The 21968-nt window shown below is 39.8% G+C and overlaps 1 protein-coding gene across 1 annotated transcript in view; it reads left to right on the forward strand.

The window, feature by feature from the left end:
• Positions 1-21968, forward strand: part of SEMA3C (semaphorin 3C) — a 149658-nt gene that overhangs the window by 92359 nt on the left and 35331 nt on the right. Inside the window, exons 5-10 of the mRNA XM_032802095.2 lie at positions 3594-3713; positions 10021-10111; positions 14867-14986; positions 16999-17141; positions 19273-19387; positions 21879-21948. Coding sequence (XP_032657986.1) covers positions 3594-3713; positions 10021-10111; positions 14867-14986; positions 16999-17141; positions 19273-19387; positions 21879-21948 — 659 coding nt within the window. The remainder of the gene's footprint in view (positions 1-3593; positions 3714-10020; positions 10112-14866; positions 14987-16998; positions 17142-19272; positions 19388-21878; positions 21949-21968) is intronic.

The following is a 21968-nucleotide window of genomic DNA, read 5'->3' on the forward strand; positions in this document are numbered from 1 at the left end:
CACGCCACAAAACAGATGATTGGGAGGTGCAGGGAGGGAGGGGGAGGCACTGATTGGCGGGGCTGCCGGTGGGCGGAAGGCACTATGAGCAGATGACGGGGAAGAGCTGATGCGGGGCTGCTGACATATTACTGTGGCTCTTCGGCAATGTACATCGGTGAATTCTGGCACCTTCTCAGGCTCAGGTTGGCCACTCCTGTTTTACACTATTGATAGTGAGCTCGAAATCCAGTAGATCCCAAAAAGCCAATGCATAATAACTAATTGATTGCCAATGCAAAGAGTTACATATGCAAATGCAAGCATTTACTTCAGGCAATGTCTAGAAAAGTGAGCAATCACTAATATTCAAAAATTAATGTCCCTCTTGGTGAAGGTTTATACAGTAAGTCCACAATTCAATAGGTATCATCACATATAGGATAACACAAATACATTCTCTAGTCTCCATCAGAATCTTAGCCATTATATTCCATTCCTGTTGAATACCAGTAATGTTAGCTGAAAGTCAAAATTCCAATAGATAGCAGATTGTAATAACCATTATGGAAGGACGTGAATATCTGGGTTGGAATGATTATATCAGAGACATCCAGAAATTCTGGAAGTATTTCCCAAGTATAAAAATCTGCATCTACTACTGAAGAGATACAGAAAGCCAAAATGAGGCTTATCTTAGCTTAATCAGAATTCCAAGTCTGTTTTCTAGAGGCCATGGCTGTGTATCAAAATTTCCAAAGGGGGGAGAGAAATGATACCTTAGTCAATGTCTGGAACCAGCAACTGGTAGCTCCATTTTAATAGCATTTATATATTTTTGTGTGAGTCTAAATAAGTCCGAATAATATGGTAGACATGGAGGAAAAATGAAGAGTGATTTTACAAATAGATTAGAGTGTGTCAGATACATAGAAGTAAAACTCCAGTCCATGTCACTTGAAGTAATTTTGGTAAATGCTGGATAATACTGGATGTAAGAAAGAATCATGAAGGACACAAGCTGAAAGGGGAACAGTAGAAATGGAGATGAGAGGGAAAAGCCTACACCCTGTCAGCTAAATATGGCAAAATCAGTCAAGTGCAATTCCTGTCAAAGCAATTTAAGATTCCAAAGAATTCGCCCTGATTTCATGATTATTGGCATTATTTGCAGTGGAAATACCCAGTAATACATGAGCTCATGACAAACCATCATCAGCACTGACAAACTGATCATTTGCATTCCCAACCAAAGCTGTCTCTGTGCTAGCATGTAACCTCAGACAAGTCAGACTTTAAAAGAAAATAAAGTAACATAATAGCTAGAAAGGACAAATAAGATACTGAAAAGATAAATGTTGCTGAATCAAAGTTCTTCAGGTCCCAATGCTATTTTTTTTAGAGGGTGCAAGTTACAATGCCCGTTTTAATGGGATGGGGACTGTAAGAGAAACACCCTGATTAATCATTTATAAAATCATAGGGAGAGTTCATTGGCACTACACTGGAGAATATTAGACATCAGCAAGGGATCAAAAGAACAATTGCAGAATTGGTTCCATGACCTCATTCTGTGAGGCAAAATTAAAATCTCAGAAAATCAGCATTGAGCCAGATTGTGTAACTGGCCTGTTAATCACCACAGGGGGGAGATGAGGGCACAGTAAATGTTAAAACATGAGCTCACAATGCTGTCCCTAAAGGAATGTCAGATTCCTCTAGCTATCTCCATACCCTGGCTGCAGATACTGTGGAAAGAAGACACAATAGTACTGGAGGGGCTTTATTCTTGGTAACAGTAGAGAGCAAGCCTGTGTTACACTCAGGTACTATTCATCAACCCATAGACTCCCTGTCTTACTCTCCAAGGAGCTTTTTTATAAGATTACTCAACACATAATCCTTTATGTAGAGCTGTTGCAGTAAAGCTCCCATTGATACGGACAAACATGAAAGCAGCATTCTGCCTTCCTGGCATGAAGTTACATGGTGCATATGAGCCAGTAGTGTGTCTTTGACTAGCTCCTCTCCTCCTCTTCACCCACAGCACAAGTAGACAACACTGAGATATTTCCTGTGCAGGACTGATTTTGACAGCATGACCTCACAGCAAAGCAGCTCTTGAGGTGCAGCAGTGACTTATTAGATGTGGGGAAGCAGAAAGATGTAGGGACAGCTCCCAGCTTTAGGAAAATTGTCTATTTTGATAAGGCTCCCATAATAACTCATTTAATGCAGTAACAGTTAAATGTCCTTGCTGTTTTCTGCACAGCATTCCTAATGGGGAAGCTTTTATTTCCACCAACACAGAGCTCCTGACAGTTATATAACCACTTTTTGGGTGCCTTTATAAACAGGTGTCATAGCAGAGTGCCATTATATATTGGACTGAAAATGTGAACGTCTTCAAATATAAATAAAATGTGCAGCCTGTTGAGCAAGGATTAGCTCCAGTGATTAGCAAGGGAGTGACTGATGGCCTAGGTTCCAACCCTGGTCTCTTTACACGCACACAATTCTCAGAAACTTCAAGGAATGTTACCCGGTTGAATACGAGGGCAGAACTGGAATATTGATTACTAAAAATATGGAAAAGAAACATCTGGGTACAAGACCTAATCTAAAGTGCAGCAGCCGCTGATTAGTGTTAAAAAAGGGGAAATGAAAGGAAAAGGATGCTAGGAGGAGAATGGGAGGGAATGCAGAGCAATGCTGATTTTACGTGTACATTTGCTCTATGTATGCCGCTTAGAAATCGTTAAAGCAGGTTTTCAATATGGGGCAACATTTTACATCCATTGGGGATTTGCTTATGTTATGAGCTTCTCAGGCTCTTATTATTTTGCAGAGAAGTTGTCTGGACAAGTAATATGGGCTGTTTTTTTTCCCAATGACTTCCACCTTTGCTCTAGTGGTGTTTAACATCAATAACTGGGAAAAAGAATCACCTATTTGCAGAGACTTCCTTGAGGGCACTTCAGATTAAGAACAAAAGCCTGCTCTCCCTTGGGGAGATTCTCCTTTTGCAGGGTATGGGTAACTCCCATTGAAGTAAATAAGACTTACTCCTGGCCTGTGGGGAAAGGATCAGGACCTTTTGTGGATGGTCCTGATATACTGTGGTTCTCTGAGCAAAAAGAGCGGGCTATAGAGAAGCTGAAAATGGAGAGTCCTCGGTTTCTGCATACTTCATGCTGGCCCATCCATAGCAATCCAGCGAGCAGAACAGGCTGGAAGAAAGGGCACAGGCATGGCTTGTAGGTCTACAGCTGTGTAGCCCCACTGGCTACAACTCCCTGGGGATGGGAAGTGAAGCAGCCATAGCTTTTCAGATGAGAACAAGAGTCCCTTCTCCAACCCCCAACACTTGCACAAAGCCTGTTGACTGAAGGTTTTGGACAGGGGTCATGGATTTGGCTCTATACAAGCAATGAGAAAGGAAGCAAGGGAGTTTGTCCTAGTTGATGAGACTGATTGCAGCAGAACATATTGTAATAAATAAGTTGACAAGGACAGCCTTAAAATTATCAGCTGTTCCTGTTCCTTAGTGTTTCCCAACATTCAATAAGTTTTGTCTGCATGAATATTTATTAAGTCTTTTTCCTTCCCTACAGCATGGCTGTGGAAATTATATACGTGTGATACAGACCTTCAATCGCACCCATTTGTACGTCTGTGGGAGTGGAGCATTCAGCCCAGTATGCACATACCTCAATAGAGGGCGCAGGTCTGAGGTAAGTGTTTTCATTCATTGTTCCCATGTTCTCTGTCGTGGATATTTTTAGTACTGGGCAAATACACTTATCGAAAGAGGATGAGTCTGGAAACTGGGCTTGGAGATCTCATGAGGTTACTTTGTCCAGTCAGGCTACAAATACCACAAAGGCAGCCATTCTCCTGGTTTTCTGACACTTCTGTTTCCAGTCCCAGCTGCTACCAGAGAGCATGGCATGCATAAAAGTAGAAAATGGTTTGATAGCATTAGCCTCACTTCAGACTTTGGGTCAGAAAAAGCTCACTTCAGACTTTGGGCTAAGGTTTGGCTAGTTCTCATTTTATCTGAACTGGTTCATTCATTCCTAATTTATCGTCCAAAATTGCAAATAAATAGCAGTAGAAGAAAACTCAGTAAGGTCCTTCACTTATTCCCCAGTCCTACAAGCATTTATCCATGGGAGTAGTATTGTTAAGTTCAATAGGACTTCTCCTGTGGGTCAGGTACTCACAGGTGTAAGTTTTTGCAGGATGGGGACCTACAGTCCTGAATGTGGAATCTCTATTTGGGTAGAACTTCTAATGAAGCCTCATGAATAGATGCTGCAAGGTTGGGTCGTCGATTATTAGGGTGAGAGCCTCAGTTGGTATAAAACTGCTTATTTCCACTGATGGCTCTAATTGAGGTATACTGATTTAATTCCTGAGAACCACTGAAGCAACTTACTTTACATATGGTAACAGAGAATTCAACAATTAAAGGGTTAAGTATCACAGTAACTTTCTAGTCTTCTTGTGACAAGTCTAATTGTTCTGTAAAGTTTACCATCCATCTACCATTTTAGAAAGATTCCCCTCCATACTCCTGTTTTCTTTTGTTTTGTTTTTTATTTTTCCTTTCAGGCAGCACAATTTGTGCTACTAAGTACTACTTGTCCTCCTACATTTTAAATCATAAACCATTTTCTCCTTCCCTCATACTGCACTGTCATAGAACAATAGCTAGCCAAAGCGCTTCTTGTAAAGAGCAGCTTCTTAGTACCTTACCTGAGTTAGTTTGCCTGCTTTCAATTGCATTGTATTGGCTAAATGTGTATAAGCCTAAATGTTTCATAGATGCATTTTCCAGACTTCATGATATCAAAATGAATTTTTTTGTTTCTATACAAATGTAGTAAGCAATAAATGGAGTAGGGAGAAAGAAAAAGGAAAGTTCTTATCTGAATCCTGGCACTTTGGTAAAGTTTGGGCCAGACTGACTCTTAAAGGCACAGGAAGGAGCAGTATGTCTTCCTGCACATGGAGAAATGGCTGTGCTGCAGGGGGATGGCAGACACTGCTAGTTCAGTTCTGCCAGGGGAAGGCAGCTGTAAATATCTGTTTCTGCTTCTATAGAAGTCCATGTGGGTTTGACCACTGATTTCAAAGGGAGAGGACTGGGTTTGAAATCCTCAACCCTCAAATGCAGACTGTTTGGAGGGGCTACAAATCAGTGCATGTTCTGGAAGACTTTGCCCCATCCTTCCATGGAATGGTCCCAAGCAATTTGGGGGAGCATTGGCTGTCTCCAGGCCCCCAAATAGACTGTGCACTTCTACTCCTAGAAGTCTGCCTGCCACTGGGGCTTAGGAGCCTGGGTTCAACGGCACAGAACTGCTGGAATGAATCTCTGAAATTAATGGATCTACTCATCTGCTCTCAACTAGTTAGGAACTCTCAGTAATACTATCCTGGTGACAATCATTCTAATTTAATTTAATCAGGAAATTAATTTTAAAATTGAAAGTGATCCCATCTGTAGAATAATCAATGTGATATCTTTTAAAACGTATGTAGCCATTATACCAAGCACTACAGAAATATTGACAGGTTTCAGAGTAGCAGCCGTGTTAGTCTGTATCCGGAAAAAGAACAGGAGTACTTATGGCACCTTAGAGACTAACAAATTTATTTCAGCATAAGCTTTCCTGAGCTACAGCTCACTTCTTTGGATGCACAGAATGGAACACACAGAAAGGAGATATTTATACATATAGAGAACATGAAAAGGTGGAAGTATGCATACCAACAGGAAGAGTCTAATCCATTGAGATGAGCTATCATCAGCAGGAGAAAAAGCTCATCTCAGTTGATTAGACTCTTCCTGTTGGTATGCATACTTCCACCTTTTCATGTTCTCTGTATGTATAAATATCTCCTTTCTGTCTGTTCCATTCTATGCATCCAAAGAAGTGAGCTGAAGCTCAGGAAAGCGCATGCTGAAATAAATTTTAGTCTCTAAGGTGCCACAAGTACTCCTGTTCTTTTTACAGAAATATTGAATCTGATGATTTCTTTGTTGTCAGAAATGTGATTTCACTTTAAATAACACATGAAGCTTCAAGATGATGCAGGATGTTAAAATTCTGAAGTTTAAAATAAAGATACACATCTTGGAGAGTAGAGTTGGCTTCACTTAGCTTGTCTCTGTAGCTGCCTGTCTGTGAACAATTGATTAAATAAACTGCTGTCTCAGACGTCTGGAGTCTGTCAGACACTTGACTAGGCATTGCACTCTCATTGCTGGTAGTGTACAGGCCAACAATAGCAAAGCACTTTAAAGAGTACAGATTTAAATTCAAGTATTTCCCTCTGCAAATGCCTAATTAGGAGAGCTGAGTGAAAAATTATGTTGTGCTGATGGGACTACTGAGAAGTTGTGTTTCCTTTGCTTTTGCAAAAGCCATGATTTCACCTCAAATTTGTCACTGTTTTCCACAAACAAATGGTTGTTTTTGTAGGCGTAGAATTGCTATTTTAAACAGGCACATCTATTTCTGCTGCAAACACTCCTTGGAAACCATAAAACACCAGCCAGCATGACAGCACCATAGTCTGGCACTCATAGGAGCCAGGTCTCAGATTTTGGTTAGTACATGATTGCAGTAGGAGGGCATCGTGTTCCCAGCTAGAGATCTCTCACTGGGGAGGCAGTATTTGGCTATATCTGGTTAAATTGTATTTCCCTGTTGCAGTTTATCAGAACACTTCTTTGCTTCCCTTTCTCATCCTGTGCCTTGAGACACTGGCCAAAGGAAAATGTTCTCTGCAGAGCTGAATGCCGTTCTTGCTATCATAAAATGTAGACTTGTGTTAAACTCTCCCTGTAAGAACAGGTGAAGAAAAGGCTAATCATTTGCAGAATGTGATTACTGTGAACTTAACCAATGTTATTTTAATATCAGAGTGGGTGCAAGTAGAAGCAAATGTTATGGCTGTGTGGATTTATGATGGGCTAAGAAAAAATAACTTAACACATTTGAAAAATATATGTGGTCCTGTGGCTTCTGGCAAATTGCCAGTGCAATGGTTGGGCATTTTGGAGTAGTATACAGTAAGCATAAAATAATAATATACATTAGTATCAAACAACATATTCATTAAGAAAACAGAGAACGTAGTCTTATACTTAGATTTGAAATTTTGTTTACAAGATCTGTCTAATGGCTATAATGATGGGATTCATAGATAAGATTCCATAGCGATAGATACATAGATAGATAGATAGTAATGGAATTTGGGAACTTGCAGCTTTTAGTGAACATTTAAACTGTCTCAAGTTAGTAAAGACCAAATTTATTACCCTCGGATGGTTGTTTAGTGGCCTGTGTGGCATCTAGGTGCCATCATGCTTGGTCTTGTTAGGGAAGGAATAAGTAACGAATTGGTGCTCTTGTCAAGCTGTCTTACAGTGGCTCAAGAGCGTGAGTACCAACTTCAGGACAGACTGTTAAGAAGCAGGGTATCAACCCCATATTGGTTGTGAGTTCTATACTTAGATTTTGGCAACACATTATAAATTGTGAACTCATCAGGCACTATATTAGCTTGAACATGGAGTCACAGATAGTCCCCTTGGGTACTCTGATCTATCTTGCCACCCAGATAAGCTTACCTTTGTGATAGACAGTCACTTACACCAAAGATCACCTAAACCAAAGATCACAGCAATATTCTGGTTACTCCCAATCCCAAAGGACCAGTCACTTACCCTGGGTCAATTGCACCTTAGATCTCATACCAAATACAACACTGGTAGCCAGTCTTATAATAAACTATCTGACGATTTATTAACTAGGAAAAAGAAATAAATGAGTTATTTACGAAGTTAAAGCAGGTAAACACATATACACACAAATGAATTCCTGTCTTAAGTTTCAGAGGGCAATAGAAGCTTCTACGTCCTTTAGGGCTAACCCAGGCAAAGCACTGGGAATCTTTTGGATATGCTTAGTAATCCTTGCCACTCAGAGTCTAAGCAGCATTAAAAAAAAACATTTTTCCTTCTTAGGTCTTTTTATCCCTTCCCCACTTCTCTTTGAGTTGCAAATTCAGCCACTGGGAGGAATTCAATTGTATGTCTCCTCTTCCTAGCAGGTGGGGGAGCAATCAACAAAGTCTTTTGTCCTTTGATGTTCCACAATGGTTTGTCTGGTGTCTATGGGCCTTCTTTTGTTGGGCAACTGTTGTGCTGCTTCCTCCCTCCCCAGGCTGCAGGAACACGGGAGTGTGCTGCTGTTGAAAGCCATTGCCTCCTTGTGTGTGTTTAATGTGCCCCTCCAAAAGCGGTGAAATTAAAATTTCTGCTCATGCCCCTGCAGAGCAAACACTTGAATGTTACCTTATAAGATGGGATACAGATGTTATAAGTGAGATTATGGAATGCTTATAAATTGCTGCCTGTGTTGAAGTCTGAACACTAAGTACATTTTTATGACTCTAATACATATTTAACAGTACTCACACACAGGCGAGCCAGACTGGTTCCAGCTATGTATTTGTCAATATTCAGCTGAGACATAGAGGCTTTGGCATGAGCTGGCACCTGGTCTGCGAGCGTCACATGACTCATTCCAGTTTCTACTGGATTGGCATCCACATCACAAAAACTTCATTCTGATTGGCTTTCTTATGAGTATTTGTAATTACTTGTTTCTGGTTGGGACAGAAATAGCCTCAAATCCGAATTGGCCCTGTCAAAACTCATCCTCCACTTGTGAGGTAACTTCCTTCTCTTCATGTGTCATCATATAAGGCCTGCATCTGTAATTTTCACTCCATGCATCTGAAGAAGTGAGGTTTTTACTCACATGAGCTTATGCACAAATAAATCTGTTAATCTTTAAGGTGCCACAGGACTCCTTGTTATTTTTGTGGATACAACTAACACAGCTATCCCCTAATATTTAAAATCCTTTCTTATCCTTGCAATTATTTTTCTGGTACTGGCTGGAGTCAGTAAATTAAGAGGGACAACAAGATGGGGTGGGAACACAAGTTAACCAAAGATTGCTTCTGTTTAAGGAACAGGTAAAGGTCCAGATTGCTGCTTTTTAACCTAAACACCATTTTTGAATTATAGTGCTGTGCATGACCTATACCATCTAAAGATTGCTCAGTCTTCTAACAGCAGCAAGAGATCAAGTCCTACACTTGCTTTTGTTATCTATAAGACACCTACCACCACAGTGACTGAGCAATGAGTGTAATCCAAGAAACAATGCTCTGAAGAAAATGTGTGTGCTTTAGGAATTATTTTGGAAGCGGGGTAAGGAGATGGGCCCAGATTTTTAAAGCTGTTTAGGTGTCATTGCACTCAGTGTTGCAATATCTAACTGATTTAGAAGCCTAAGTCTCATTTTTAAAAAAGATTTAGTCACTTAGAAGTCTAAATGCCATTGACTGTTGATGGAATTTAGATTCCTAAGTGCCTAAATCCCTTCTGAAAATGAGATTTAGGATTCTAAATCAGTTAGGCATTGTGACACTGAGCACAGCAACATCTGAATAGCTGTACAAATCTGGGCCATTATGATTTATAATATGACAAGCTGACAATGAAAAGAGAGGTTTGCATTCTTGTGTATTATTACTCAAGTAGTTTATTGCAAGTGCTTTAGGCTAGGCCTCTGATATGAAAACCACCATGAATTCATCAAGTAATTCATAGGTCATTTCAAGACTGTAGAAAAAATGTCTGCAGATGTTATTGCTGGCATATAAGCTGGGTGGACCACAGACAGAGCAGCTTAGCTAAACTCAGAGGACACTTCCTACATCTGAGAGTGTATTGCATTTGTAATTACAGTGAAAATAATTGGGTACAAGTGAGAAGATAATGAAAACTCATCATTAGACAGTTTTATTGTAAGTAGTAAAGCAAAAACCCACACCAGTGCTGACTATTCTTATTGTCGCTAACAACACAGGAAAAAAGTCTTCTCTAACTTTATTTTCATTTTCTAAGGTTTCTAAACATCAGCAATGACATGCATGTCTATATTACAGGAGCAAGTCTTCATGATCGACTCCAAGTGTGAATCGGGGAAGGGGCGCTGTTCTTTCAACCCTAATGTGAACACAGTATCTGTTATGATCAGTAAGTAAAATAACCAAAGATCCTGGTGGCTTAAATCATTATTACTGAGCAGAGTGTGAAATGATGGGGTGTCATAAACAAATGGAGCGCAGGGCACAGCCCGTGAAAAGGAAACCATTGTGTTCATACTGCTTGTCAGGCGTCTTTTGAAGGTCTGCACGGAGCTAAGCATGGATGTGTGAAGAAAATGCAGAAGGAAGCAGCAATGAGGGAGAGAGGGAGGTGTAGAGAGCAAGAGGTTGTCCCCTTTTCATCTTTCACATTTTCCCAGGGTTAGCTACAACTTTTAAATATCTTGACCTTTTTGTTTTTTTATGTTTAAACACTTTTTGACTTCATTCATCATGGCCAGTTCTTGTGTCTCATTGCCATGTAGTTAGGGAAGCAAAACCTACTGGAGTCTTTTGAGTTATTCTGCATTTCATATTTGTTGTCTCTGCTATTGAGGCCACCAGCTACTGCCAGGCTCCTTGCTCTGCAGCTGGCGTTTTTACCTACCCCTCCCTCACCCCCACTGTGTCACTGACTATAAATTTAGCAACTCACTTCCACATGAAAGGGCAGAGAGTGTGACAGCTGGTTCCCTTGACATCTCACTGTAGGTTGTCTGGCAGAGTGTTCAGTGAGAGTGAAACCTTGGCACACAGGGCCAGCACAGTGCCTGGGCCCCACTTCAGTGCCACCTAAGCTCTTTGTTGAGATTTCAGTGGGGCATAGGCCCGGTGTAGCGCTTTGCACAGGGGTGAATTCCACCTTGAAAGAGTATGAAAGGACAGCTCACAAATTCCACCTGGAGAAAACAACATATCCTCACTTCAATGTGCCTGATCTCCAGTAGTCTGTGGGCTGGAAAAAATACCAGCACATTAAGGGCCAGATTTTCCCTTTGCCTTGCACCTATGCCAGTGCAAAGTGGGTGTAAAACACTACAGGCCTAATTCTGGTTTACACTAAGATCATTTTACACTCTGGTGGCATTATAAAGAGCCTTCAAGTGGATGCAAATGTGCATGGCCTTAATGCAAAAGGAGAATCAAGCTCTATCACTTTGATTTAGCAGCGTTTTATCCTCACTTGCACTGGCTTTGCATTAGTGAAAAAGATCACAGCAGGCACAGGGAAAGAGGTCATCAGACCCTCAGATCTCTCAGACTGCAGCAAGATATGCTTTAGCCATAACTCTGGGTTAGTCAGTCCATAATGAACTCCTCACTGGCTTTCACAGCAAGGAATGAAAAGCATTTACTTTGGAATGGCAGGGCTCTGATGATTAATTTAAACGTTGCCCTGAATTCATTAAGCATGCTCGATCGATGGTTTTGTTTGCCCTCTGCCTAGTCACCGTCTGCAGTACATTCTTAGGACTATGACAGCAGCTGGGCTGGAGCAGCAGCTGCCTGCACACACAATGCTACAACCACTTGAGCCACACGTGCTCTTGAATGTGCAATGTAGACATAGACTTTGCCATTTAGATTTGCAGTGTGTTCAGAGACTCCTGATACCAAAGCTTTGCATTTTGAATCTGTATCTAATCCCTGATCTCTGAGGGCCCATCTGTGCTGCCCCACAGTTTTGATTGCAGGGGTGTGAATAACAACGCACACCAAAGTGCTATGCTGTAACTCCCCTGAGTGGAGCTATAGGTGTGAATTAATAGGTTCCTAGTTGGTATTAATGTCGTACTACATGAATGTGAACTGGAGTCTTTGAGTTGGTGCCTGCAGAATCCACACGGGGGAGTTACAGGACAGCACTTTGGTGTACACTGCTATTCACACCTAGGATAGACATAGCCTAAATTAGCAGCCCAAACATAGTATGTTTTTAGACAAGGGAAAGAGCAGGGGTTGCACGGATTTCTCAAACTGACTTAGGATTTTGTTGAACAAAGAGAAGAACTCTGTTGACCTCTGTGTACAGTATGTTGAGTTTCATAGCAACTGCACACAATATAGCAAGGCATTTAGCCCTGGGTTTTCACGGTACTACCGTGTGGTGTCTTAGCCATGCAGCTCCCATTGGAGTAATGAGAGGTACACAGTGGAAGTGCTGGGCGCTCAACTTAAAGAGTAGGGCTCCAGGGGCAGATCCTTTGTTCTCTCCTCAACTGAACAGAATCATCTCAGCATCTTACCTTCAAAAATATGAAGTTCCAAGGTGGCTTGGCATGGTAGTGAGCAGAGATGCGAGCAAAAGGGGATTCCAGTCTGCATGGAAGAAGAGAAAGTGTCATTTCTCTAGCATGATACTCTACCTCTTTAAATGATCGGCTACATTTCCATCTTACCTCATCAATGATCTGTGGGCAGCATGTGAAAGAATTTGATCAAAGTCAGTTATAGCCTAGTCCACTCATAAACGGCAATTATGCTTTTCACATTCTTAAATGAGTTACTGCCATCAAAGACTAGAGACTTTCTTTTTTCATCCTGGGGTTTATGAATGCCTGTTAACGTCCTCTTTTCTGAGATACTGTACACACAGTAGGACAAAGTCTTGTCTCCTTTGGACACATGGGAGTTTTCTTCATTTTCGTAGAAGTTACTTTATCTGTTTTAATCTCCCAGGTATGTGACTGAGCAGGCCCCCAATATCTAGTTAATCTCCAAAGCAATATTTCTCCTTGAACTTTGAATCATTTGGGTTACACAATCTACAGTGCTCACACTTCAAAAAGTTTCTTCTTTTTTAAAAGATTCAACCAACTGGAGAACTGTACTCCTCTGAGGGAGGAGTAGAGAGCCTGTGTAACTAGGAAGCCAAAGACAGAGCTGGGAATTGAGCCCAGAGCTCCTGAGGCCTAGATAAGTGCCTTAATCACAAGACCTTCTTTCCTCCCTCCTCTTAAACTGACGAATGCCACTGGACCTAGTAAAGTATAATGACATAAACGTTTTATAGTGTGGTCCCTGTTTCTTGTCGATTTCTGGCATCACCTTCCACCTATGCAACACAGAACACAAGCTTGAAATAGAACAGGAAAAGTGAATGGCCCCGTAGAGGAAAACACCACATGACAAACAAATTAGAAGGTAGGAGAAATTCACCATTCTAAAAAGATGCTTTAGAAGCAAAGGTATGAAAAATGTATCTTTGGGAAGGCAAGGAATAATTAACATGCACACCCCCGTTCTTTCCGCAGCCAATGCTCCTAGGTATTTACAAGAGCAGACATACATCAGTTCAGCAATTCCCCCAGTAACAAAGAGAAACAGTGTGAATTGGTTACCCTGCAAAGACAAATTTTTGTGTAGAATTTAAGCATTAAACCAAAAGGAAGTGGAGCTGACAGATATCATTTGATACCTGATTAGACTAGTAGGATCTAGAAATGCTTAAGACGTAACTAATAAAGTTGGTATGCAATAGCATTAAGAATTCCATAGCCCCATTCCAGCCTTTCTATTTTTTTCTAAGAATGAACATGAGAGCTCTGTGAGAGCCATAGGCATGATCCATTGCAGCCAATCTATTTAACAAGAGGAATAAGACACCAGATGGTTCTGGGGGAAATCACATTGCTTTAGAAAGATTCATAATAAGCCGCTATTGATCTAACAGCACAAATAGTGGAACAAACCACATTGTGTAAACTTCTGTCTACTTTCCTTGTTGTTACCCCTGCACAATGGATTCCCTCATATGTTGAACTGCAACTAAGGGAAAGACATGTAAGTGACACAATGCCTGCACTACCTACTGTCTAATCAGTAGGGATCTGGTTCATGACCTAGCAAGCAATGAAAAAAAAACCTCCAGAGTTTTCATCTCTCAAAGGTGAATGGGTGTTTCTTATTGTTGAACAAACAAAAAATTAAAAGAAGGCTTAATATCTGTGACTCTTGCCAGCTTGACCACACACACTCATGGCAGCCCAGGAATTTGGGTGAAAACATTAAAGGACCTAGCTTTCTGGAAGTTCATTCAGCCTCTGCTCCCAGCATGGAAGTTAAAAATTATTTTAGCTAATGTGCTGTACTCTGGGTTTGCCTTGCATTAGCCAGTGGAAATAAATATAAATATATATGCTGACATATGGGCTGAATTTTCAGCGTCCCGCACAGGGAATTTAGGTACCTAATCCTATTAAAGTAAACTAGAGTTGCATGTCTAATTTCCTTCACACTACATTGAAATTTACTCTGACTCTAGTATATAATGCAGGTATTTGTTACTTCCCTTTACACTGAGCCAGATTCATAGCATCTTCATCCAGTTTCTGCAATACAGAATCGTGCTTGAGTCCGAAGTCAGCCTTGAAAACAGTAGCAACTCTGTTGACTTCAGTTGGAGCTATGCCAATTTACACTTGCAAATACTGGACCAGTATTTTGGCTACTTCCATAACACAGAAGCTTTTTCAAGTACTTTTTTAAAAAATTGAATTTGATTCCTTTTTATACTCTTACCCTGTCTGTGCACTGGTGTTCAGCAATGTAAGTTCAGTCACTAAGCTGTATTTCAAATAAAAGGTTCACTACACATGTGGTTAGCTGCTATACTTAATCATGCAGTTCCCTAAAGTTCTTAGCAACATCTGATGCTTCCTTCTTAGGCTAGATGATTGTTCCATGATTCAGAGGAAACTCAGCTCCCACCAGATTGATATTTCTGTGAAGTGACTGCTATGCAAATAAAGAACTGGCACTGTCTGAAACAAAAATAGGTCACTAGAAATGGATTTCCCAAAAAGCCAAGATAGACACATTCATGGGGCTTTTTTTCTCCTTTTCCTTTTCTACCTTTCCATAGACGAAGAGCTGTTTTCAGGAATGTACATAGATTTCATGGGGACCGATGCAGCAATTTTTCGCAGTTTAACCAAACGGAATGCAGTGAGAACTGATCAACACAATTCTAAGTGGCTGAGTGGTAAGACGATTGCTTCATTAAAGCTTTTGATATGTGACTAAGAGAAAGGTTGTTTTCAACAAAGAGTTCTTTATTTCCCATTCTAAAATAAATCTACTAAGGGAAACTGTGGGCAAGAAATAGGAATAAAAACATGCCACAGACAATGACTCTGTGTAATGAATAGGAATTCTACATGACATGGGAATTGCCATACTGGAGGAGACCCATGGTTCATCTACTCCAGTACACTGTGCCTGAAGTTACTAAAACTGCCTCCCAGGGAAGTTCATTCTTAACCCCTAATTATTTGAGATTATCTGGCATAGGAAGATTTGGTTCTAATTATTTACATTTAATTTTCAAATGTAGTAAATTTAAATAACTTATTAACTATGTGATTGTCATAAAATGGCACAATGAGGAAAAGTCACCTCTACGCAATGGTGAGGTACAAGGAGTGAAACCATGGCTCCATTGAAATCAATGGGAAAACTCTCACTGACTTCAGTGGGGCCAGGATCCCACCCATGTCTTATATGCTATGCTTTATTTTATTCTTAAAACAGCTACACTTTGTGCCCATGCTTAATTTTAAGCACATAAATAGTCTCATTGATTTCACTGGGTTAAAGTTAATCATATGCAATAGGTTTTGTGCTGGCCCTCTGCACAGTGGTGAATTTCACCCAATAGGAATAGGCCAAATTTATCATTCTGATTTGAAGATTTGCATTTATTGCTGCCAAGCCTGCTGAGGTACATTGAAGGAAACTAGTCTGGTCTTTCTACCTCATGCAGTTGTACAGGGCAAATCCTAACACATCTATTCTTTTTATTCATAATTTGTGTGATATCACGTGTTATGATACTAACTTGCACTTTTTGTAAGAGAATAAATGAAATATGTCAAAAGAGGGAAACTATCTGTTTTCTAAAATTTGCCTTTAGTTGTCTTCATTCTCTTAAGCTTGCCTACTCTCCTCAAAGTATCTTAGAAAATGGACTGCACAGAAAGTGCTTCATTGCTTGAAAACCTACATAATGCAGTTACTTGGAAAAGGTGTCTGATATACACAATGTATTTCCATATTCCTCCTGAGCTAGCATCATGAAATGTGACATATTCATTGATAATGGGTTGAAGAGTACAGAAGATATCCAAAATTAAAAATGTGACCTTTCCATCAGAGGTCACCAAAAAGTCAAAAGTGGTTTGTATTGAGTATCAACTAATCAAATGATATGAATAATAGGAAGTAAGTGACCTCCAGACTGGAGAATATAGATCATTGGAGGCCTCCAATGCTATTCATTAGATTTTAGCCAAGAAAATTGCCAAAGGAAAGCAAGTGTACCAAAGGCTGCCACACTGATAGCTGTGACTGCCTAAAAGTAGTCTGCAGTGATATTATGATACACAAACAATTTGACTCTAGCTTGCTGCAGTCCTCTGTCCCTGTGCTCATTCAGACTGTAGGGCATATTTATTTCAATATGTTCACCATACTCTAATATGAATATCTTTGAGGGAACGTCACTCCTCAAGCATTCTCACATCCTCAAAGCCTCCCTTGCTTTGGTTTTCAGTAGCTCTGCCACAACCTTTACCCTCTGATTGAATAGGCTTGAAAAGTAATTTGTTCATTTTTTCCCTAACAGTTTTTCAGATCATTGTTTCTCTTCTCACATTTTTTTTCCTCAAAGAGTCTTCTCTAGCTTACTCACTGATTCTTCTCCTGCAAGGCTTTCGATCTCTAGTAAACCAGCACCACTGTTTCTGCTTGAGACTTGATTTTTTGAAAACTGGGACAAATCTGCTGTAGTATCAGCTTGAGTCTACAGAAACCATCCTAGATCCCTGTCCTGAAAACACTGACGCTAATGCTTAACTTTACACATGAGTAGGGCCAAGCCCTAGCATGTTGGGCAACAGCAGCAGATGCATTCTGTGGAGGTACCTGGAGAGATCAGTAGCTGTCAAGAGTTGCTTATATTGACACATTGTTTGCTCTGTATCTGTCTCTTTTCAGAGCCTATTTTTGTGGATGCTCATCTCATCCCAGATGGCACAGACCCTAATGATGCCAAAGTGTACTTCTTCTTCAAAGAGAGGCTTACGGACAACAGTGGCAGCACAAAACAGATTCATTCAATGATTGCTAGAATATGCCCAGTAAGAACCATTTTTTGTTCAATTTTCAGGGGCTGATTTGCTGGCTTGATTGAATAATCAAAATGAATCCATTGCATTAAAATGATTTAAAAGCCTTGAATTCCAATAACAAGCAGATTTTCTGTTCCTGCTTCCATCTCCATAATGAAGAAGAAAGGCTGTTGAGTACAGAGCCAAGCCCTGACCTTGTTAGATATATCTGGAATATATCTGTAATTTTAGTAGGAATATTAGCGCTTGATGAATTTGTACACCTTGGTGTCTGGTGCAGTGTAGTTAATAACACTGACTTCCTGAGCTTGCTTTACTTTCCATGATTCAGATGTGAGCTTTACTGAATCACAGAAGTACCAAATCTCCCACAAGAAATTCAATGTAAAGGCATTTGAAAACATTGTTTTTATTTGTAAAACAAATACACTTTATGCACATGTTTAATGTAAGCACACAAATAGTCCCGTTGATTTCAGTGGGTCAGAGTTATGCATGTGCATTTGTCCATGCAGAATCAGGGCCTTGGTTGTTGCCCATATTTCTCTTTTTCTGTAACCAGAGTCAATTTTGCTTGCAATGTGATTGAAGCAGCTTTATTTTTCTCTGAGGTTACGGATGGTTATACAATTAAAACTGTAAAATGCTCTGTTTTTCTGAAAAGCTCTTTATCCCTTACCTAGGGACAAACTGGAGATCAAGTTTGAAGGTCCCCTCTCTCCCCCTCCTGATTAATATGGGTTTTGTATTCATTGAGGTTTGTGATGTGGCTGTGCAGGGGAATGGTTGTGCGCTTTGGTTTTTGCTCAGTTCCTGTTCTGGCAGTTCAATATGATATATGACCTAGTCTTACAATATTGCTATTCTTTTGTATTTTTGGTTAGGTGCCCAGTGGTCTCTGGGTATTTTTTCAATAAGACATTAAACATTATTAGGATGTTATTGTTGTTGTTATTGTTATAATGAAGTCCAGATTGCTTCCAAATAAGACTTGGACCTGATTGTGCTTATATTGAAATCAATGGCAAACTCCTATAGATTCCAAAGGGAACAAGAGCTGATCCTTCATGTTGATAGTAATCTACTGTAACAACCTCAATAAAGAGTGAACATTGCTACAAGCCTCCTGATATCAGCCTGACTTGCCATGAGCTCTGTTAACTTTAGGTCACTTAAGGAGACCTATTCTAATAGCATTTTTGGCAGCACAAAAGTTAATGCTCAAGCCTCTTGAGCCTGCTGGTTCAGCTGCAAAGAAAGTATGGACAGGTAACTGTAAAGGCTTTATTCCAGTTTAAAATGAGAGAGGTCACTTTCCCCCTTCATAGCTGGGCAGAACTCCTCTTACACATGCACATGAAAGGCAGAATAAAAGTAGAGCTGATCATTTAACATCGTTCTGATGAGTTTTCTCAAAACATATTCCCATTTTGGTGTGCTTTAAATAGAACAAAATTGGTTATTTAGGTCTTATGAATTGAGCCTTCCAGGTCACTTGCCCTCAGATAACAGATACCTGAACAGTACATTAATTAGATTTTGTCCAAATCTGGCATCATAAAGTTTTACCAGTTATTTCATCTTACATGTACATTTCTGTTAATGCCTCTACTAAAGCAGCACTTTAATCTTAGTTCTGTTAACTAAAATAGTTCATCTTTAGAGACCCCATCAATAAGAAAGGTCTGGGGGACAGAGACTAAGTGGTGAACTTTGCTGTAAACATTTTTTTCTGATTCTACCTAAAATTTTCCTAAGATATTTCACTGTGATCCTTACTCTATATAGCAAACACATTTTAAAATGATTTTTATGGAAAAATTTATTAAAAGCCTGATTTTCAAAGGCTAGACATGCAAAAGTGTCATGCTCGTGTCATGCTTGTGCATCCACTTTAGGCTTGCAAAGTTGCTCAAGATAGTCCTCAATTTCAACATTCATAATTGGGTCTGTATTTTCCCAGATTTGGCAGTGTTTGGGAGATGGGTTTGCTTCATGCCTATCTCTGTTTATTGTCTTTAATATAAAAAAGGTATTTGCTAGATAATGGGTCATAATAACCCGAGAAAAGATTGCAGATATTAAGTAAGATTTTAGTTTTGCTTTGTTATACTTTTGTCAAATTCATTTTGCTTTTCAGAATGATACTGGTGGACAGCGTAGTCTTGTAAACAAATGGACAACTTTCTTGAAAGCAAGACTTGTGTGCTCAGTAATGGATGAGGATGGAACGGAAACATACTTTGATGAATTAGGTATAGAAGTGTAGTCTTTACAAAGTATTACCTATATCATGTTATCTTTGTATCTGTGAGTATTTGAGAATCTTAACTTCAAATGAGAAAAAAATATACCTGTGCTTAAGCCACAGATACTGGGAGTTAAGGACATCTAAATCTGATTCCCTGTTCTGCAACAAAATTCCTATGTCATCTTGGATAAGTCACTAGGGGCTGGTCTACACTACGGGGGAAAATTGATCTTAGATACGCAACTTCAGCTACGTGAATAACGTAGCTGAAGTCGAAGTATCTAAGATCGAATTACTCGCTGTCCTCACGGCGCGGGATTGATGTCCGCGGCTCCCCCTGTCGATTCCGCAACTCCGTTCAGGTTGGTGTAGTTCCGGAATCGATATAAGCGCATTCGGGAATCGATATATCGTGTCTAGATGAGACGCGCTATATCGATCCCCAAGCAATGGATTGCTACCCGCCGATACGGCGGGTAGTGAAGACGTAGCCTAGGTTAGAAATCTTGGCCCCATTTAATCTATGCCAAAAATCATATTGACTTTAATAGTGCCAAGATTTCATAATAAATTTCTTTGCCTCGTTGTCCTCATCTCTGAAGCAGAAATAATAATGCTTGACTATGCACTGGAGTAGTAAGGGCTAAATTAATGTTTGCAAAACACATGGAAAGCTTCTGATGAAAGGAGAGATGTACATGCAAAATATAATTGTTGCTGTTCCTACTGTTTATGCTAATGATTAAGATTTGCTTATAGTATTTTAAACTGTTTTTAGTGTCAGTTTTTATGTACCACTAATGTCCTTTTGATGACAAGACAGGTGCGTCTTTGGGTCACTTGGTAGAAGTCTCTTTGGAAGCAGAAGTTGTTGTTGATGATGAGGAGGATACTAAATACTACTACTACTAAGTATAATTTCTTAGAATTTATACACACTTTTACATCTGCAAAGCTTTTTACAAACATTAACTAACTAACCCTCAGAACAATTGTGCAAGGTTCTGTTTATGTGAGGTCTTATTCGGGTCTCCAACATAAATATGGGTTATTAACTTCATGATCACATATCTAAAGCTGTGTGTTTGCAGACATCTGATGTCTATGATTGTCATAGGCATGGTCACAGATCTGAACCCCATCTGTTGGATAGATAACCTCAGACAAGCTAGCCTCAACTGGGGAGAGTGGGTTTGTCTGTGTACCACTCAGTAGGTAAAAATGACAAACTTGATCAACTGCCCCGGCCTTATTTAACTCAATGAGTACACTGTAGAGTCTTCTGCTTTGATAAGCTAAGGACATAAATTCTATTTCAGATAAGATATATGTTGTTAGCTAATGAACCACATTCTAGATCTGAATCGGACTCGTGCACATTGCTTCCACACTTGTGTAACTATACTGACCTCAGTGGTATTGCCCCTGATTTTCACCACTGTAAATGGGATCCATAATCTCTGTGGCTATGGATTGTTAAAAATATTTCAGTGCAATTGTTTTGATTCAGAATGTAATGGTAGTTGGATCAAATCCTAATTTAAAGTTCTATGTGAGTAAGGTTATCAAAATCTGATCCTGGATCACTGTACTTTTATCCTATGATAAAACACTATATGGTATATATTACTCTTATATCCCTGACATAAAGCACAAACAAGACCAAATTCAAAATTTAGAGGATCCTTTGAGAGCCACCTTTCAAAAGTGCTCTGCTCCCAACAGCTCCAAGACCTTGATTCATGAATCCACCCGTATTCAGCAAAGCACTTATGTTTAGCTTTGAACATTAAGGCTTTGGGGATCATATTGGACTAGCAACTGAGCATGAGCTCTCAGGATAATGCTGTGGCAAAAAGGGATATTGTGATCCTTAGTTTATCAAAATGGTGACTGAGAGATGACTTTACTATAGTGTTTCAGTACATTTTAGGGAGGCACTACAACGTACTAAAGAGATCTTTAACTTATCAGGGAAAGGTATAACTTGTAGCTGAAAGCTGAAGCCAGACAAATTCAAATTAGAAATTAAGCACAAATTTTTAACAGTGAGGGTGATTAACCACTGGAAAAAACTCCCAAGGGAAGTGGTAGATTCTTCTAGCCTTTAATTCTACACGTCTTTGAAAGCACTGTAGCTTCAACTCCACTGGGACTTAAACATTTGCCCAATGTTAAACACATGATTAAATGCTTTCATAAGTTAAAGTCCTGCTGAGGAGAATGGGAGAAGATTGGTACTGAGCAGATTTGAAAATCTGATCCTTTTATGTATGTGTCTAAATAGGGGCATTTGTGTATTGATTTCATTTGAAAATCTGGCTCAGAATGTGTAAATGCTAGTTTTACTATGACCAGCCTTAAATATGATGGGTCGAACCCTGCTTCCATTGAAGTCAGAGGCAAAATTCCCATTGAAGTCAATGGGAGAAGGATGAGGCCCTAAATTTCAAGCTAGAGCATTTACTCATCAGCTGTGTTCTTTCTTTCTACAGAGGATGTATTTCTCCTAGAAACAGATAACCCTAGAACAACACTGGTGTATGGAATTTTTACAACATCAAGGTAATTTTGAAGATTTGTAG

This window comes from Chelonoidis abingdonii, chromosome 1 (genome assembly GCF_003597395.2).
Source record: "Chelonoidis abingdonii isolate Lonesome George chromosome 1, CheloAbing_2.0, whole genome shotgun sequence".
Lineage (NCBI taxonomy): Eukaryota > Metazoa > Chordata > Testudines > Testudinidae > Chelonoidis > Chelonoidis abingdonii.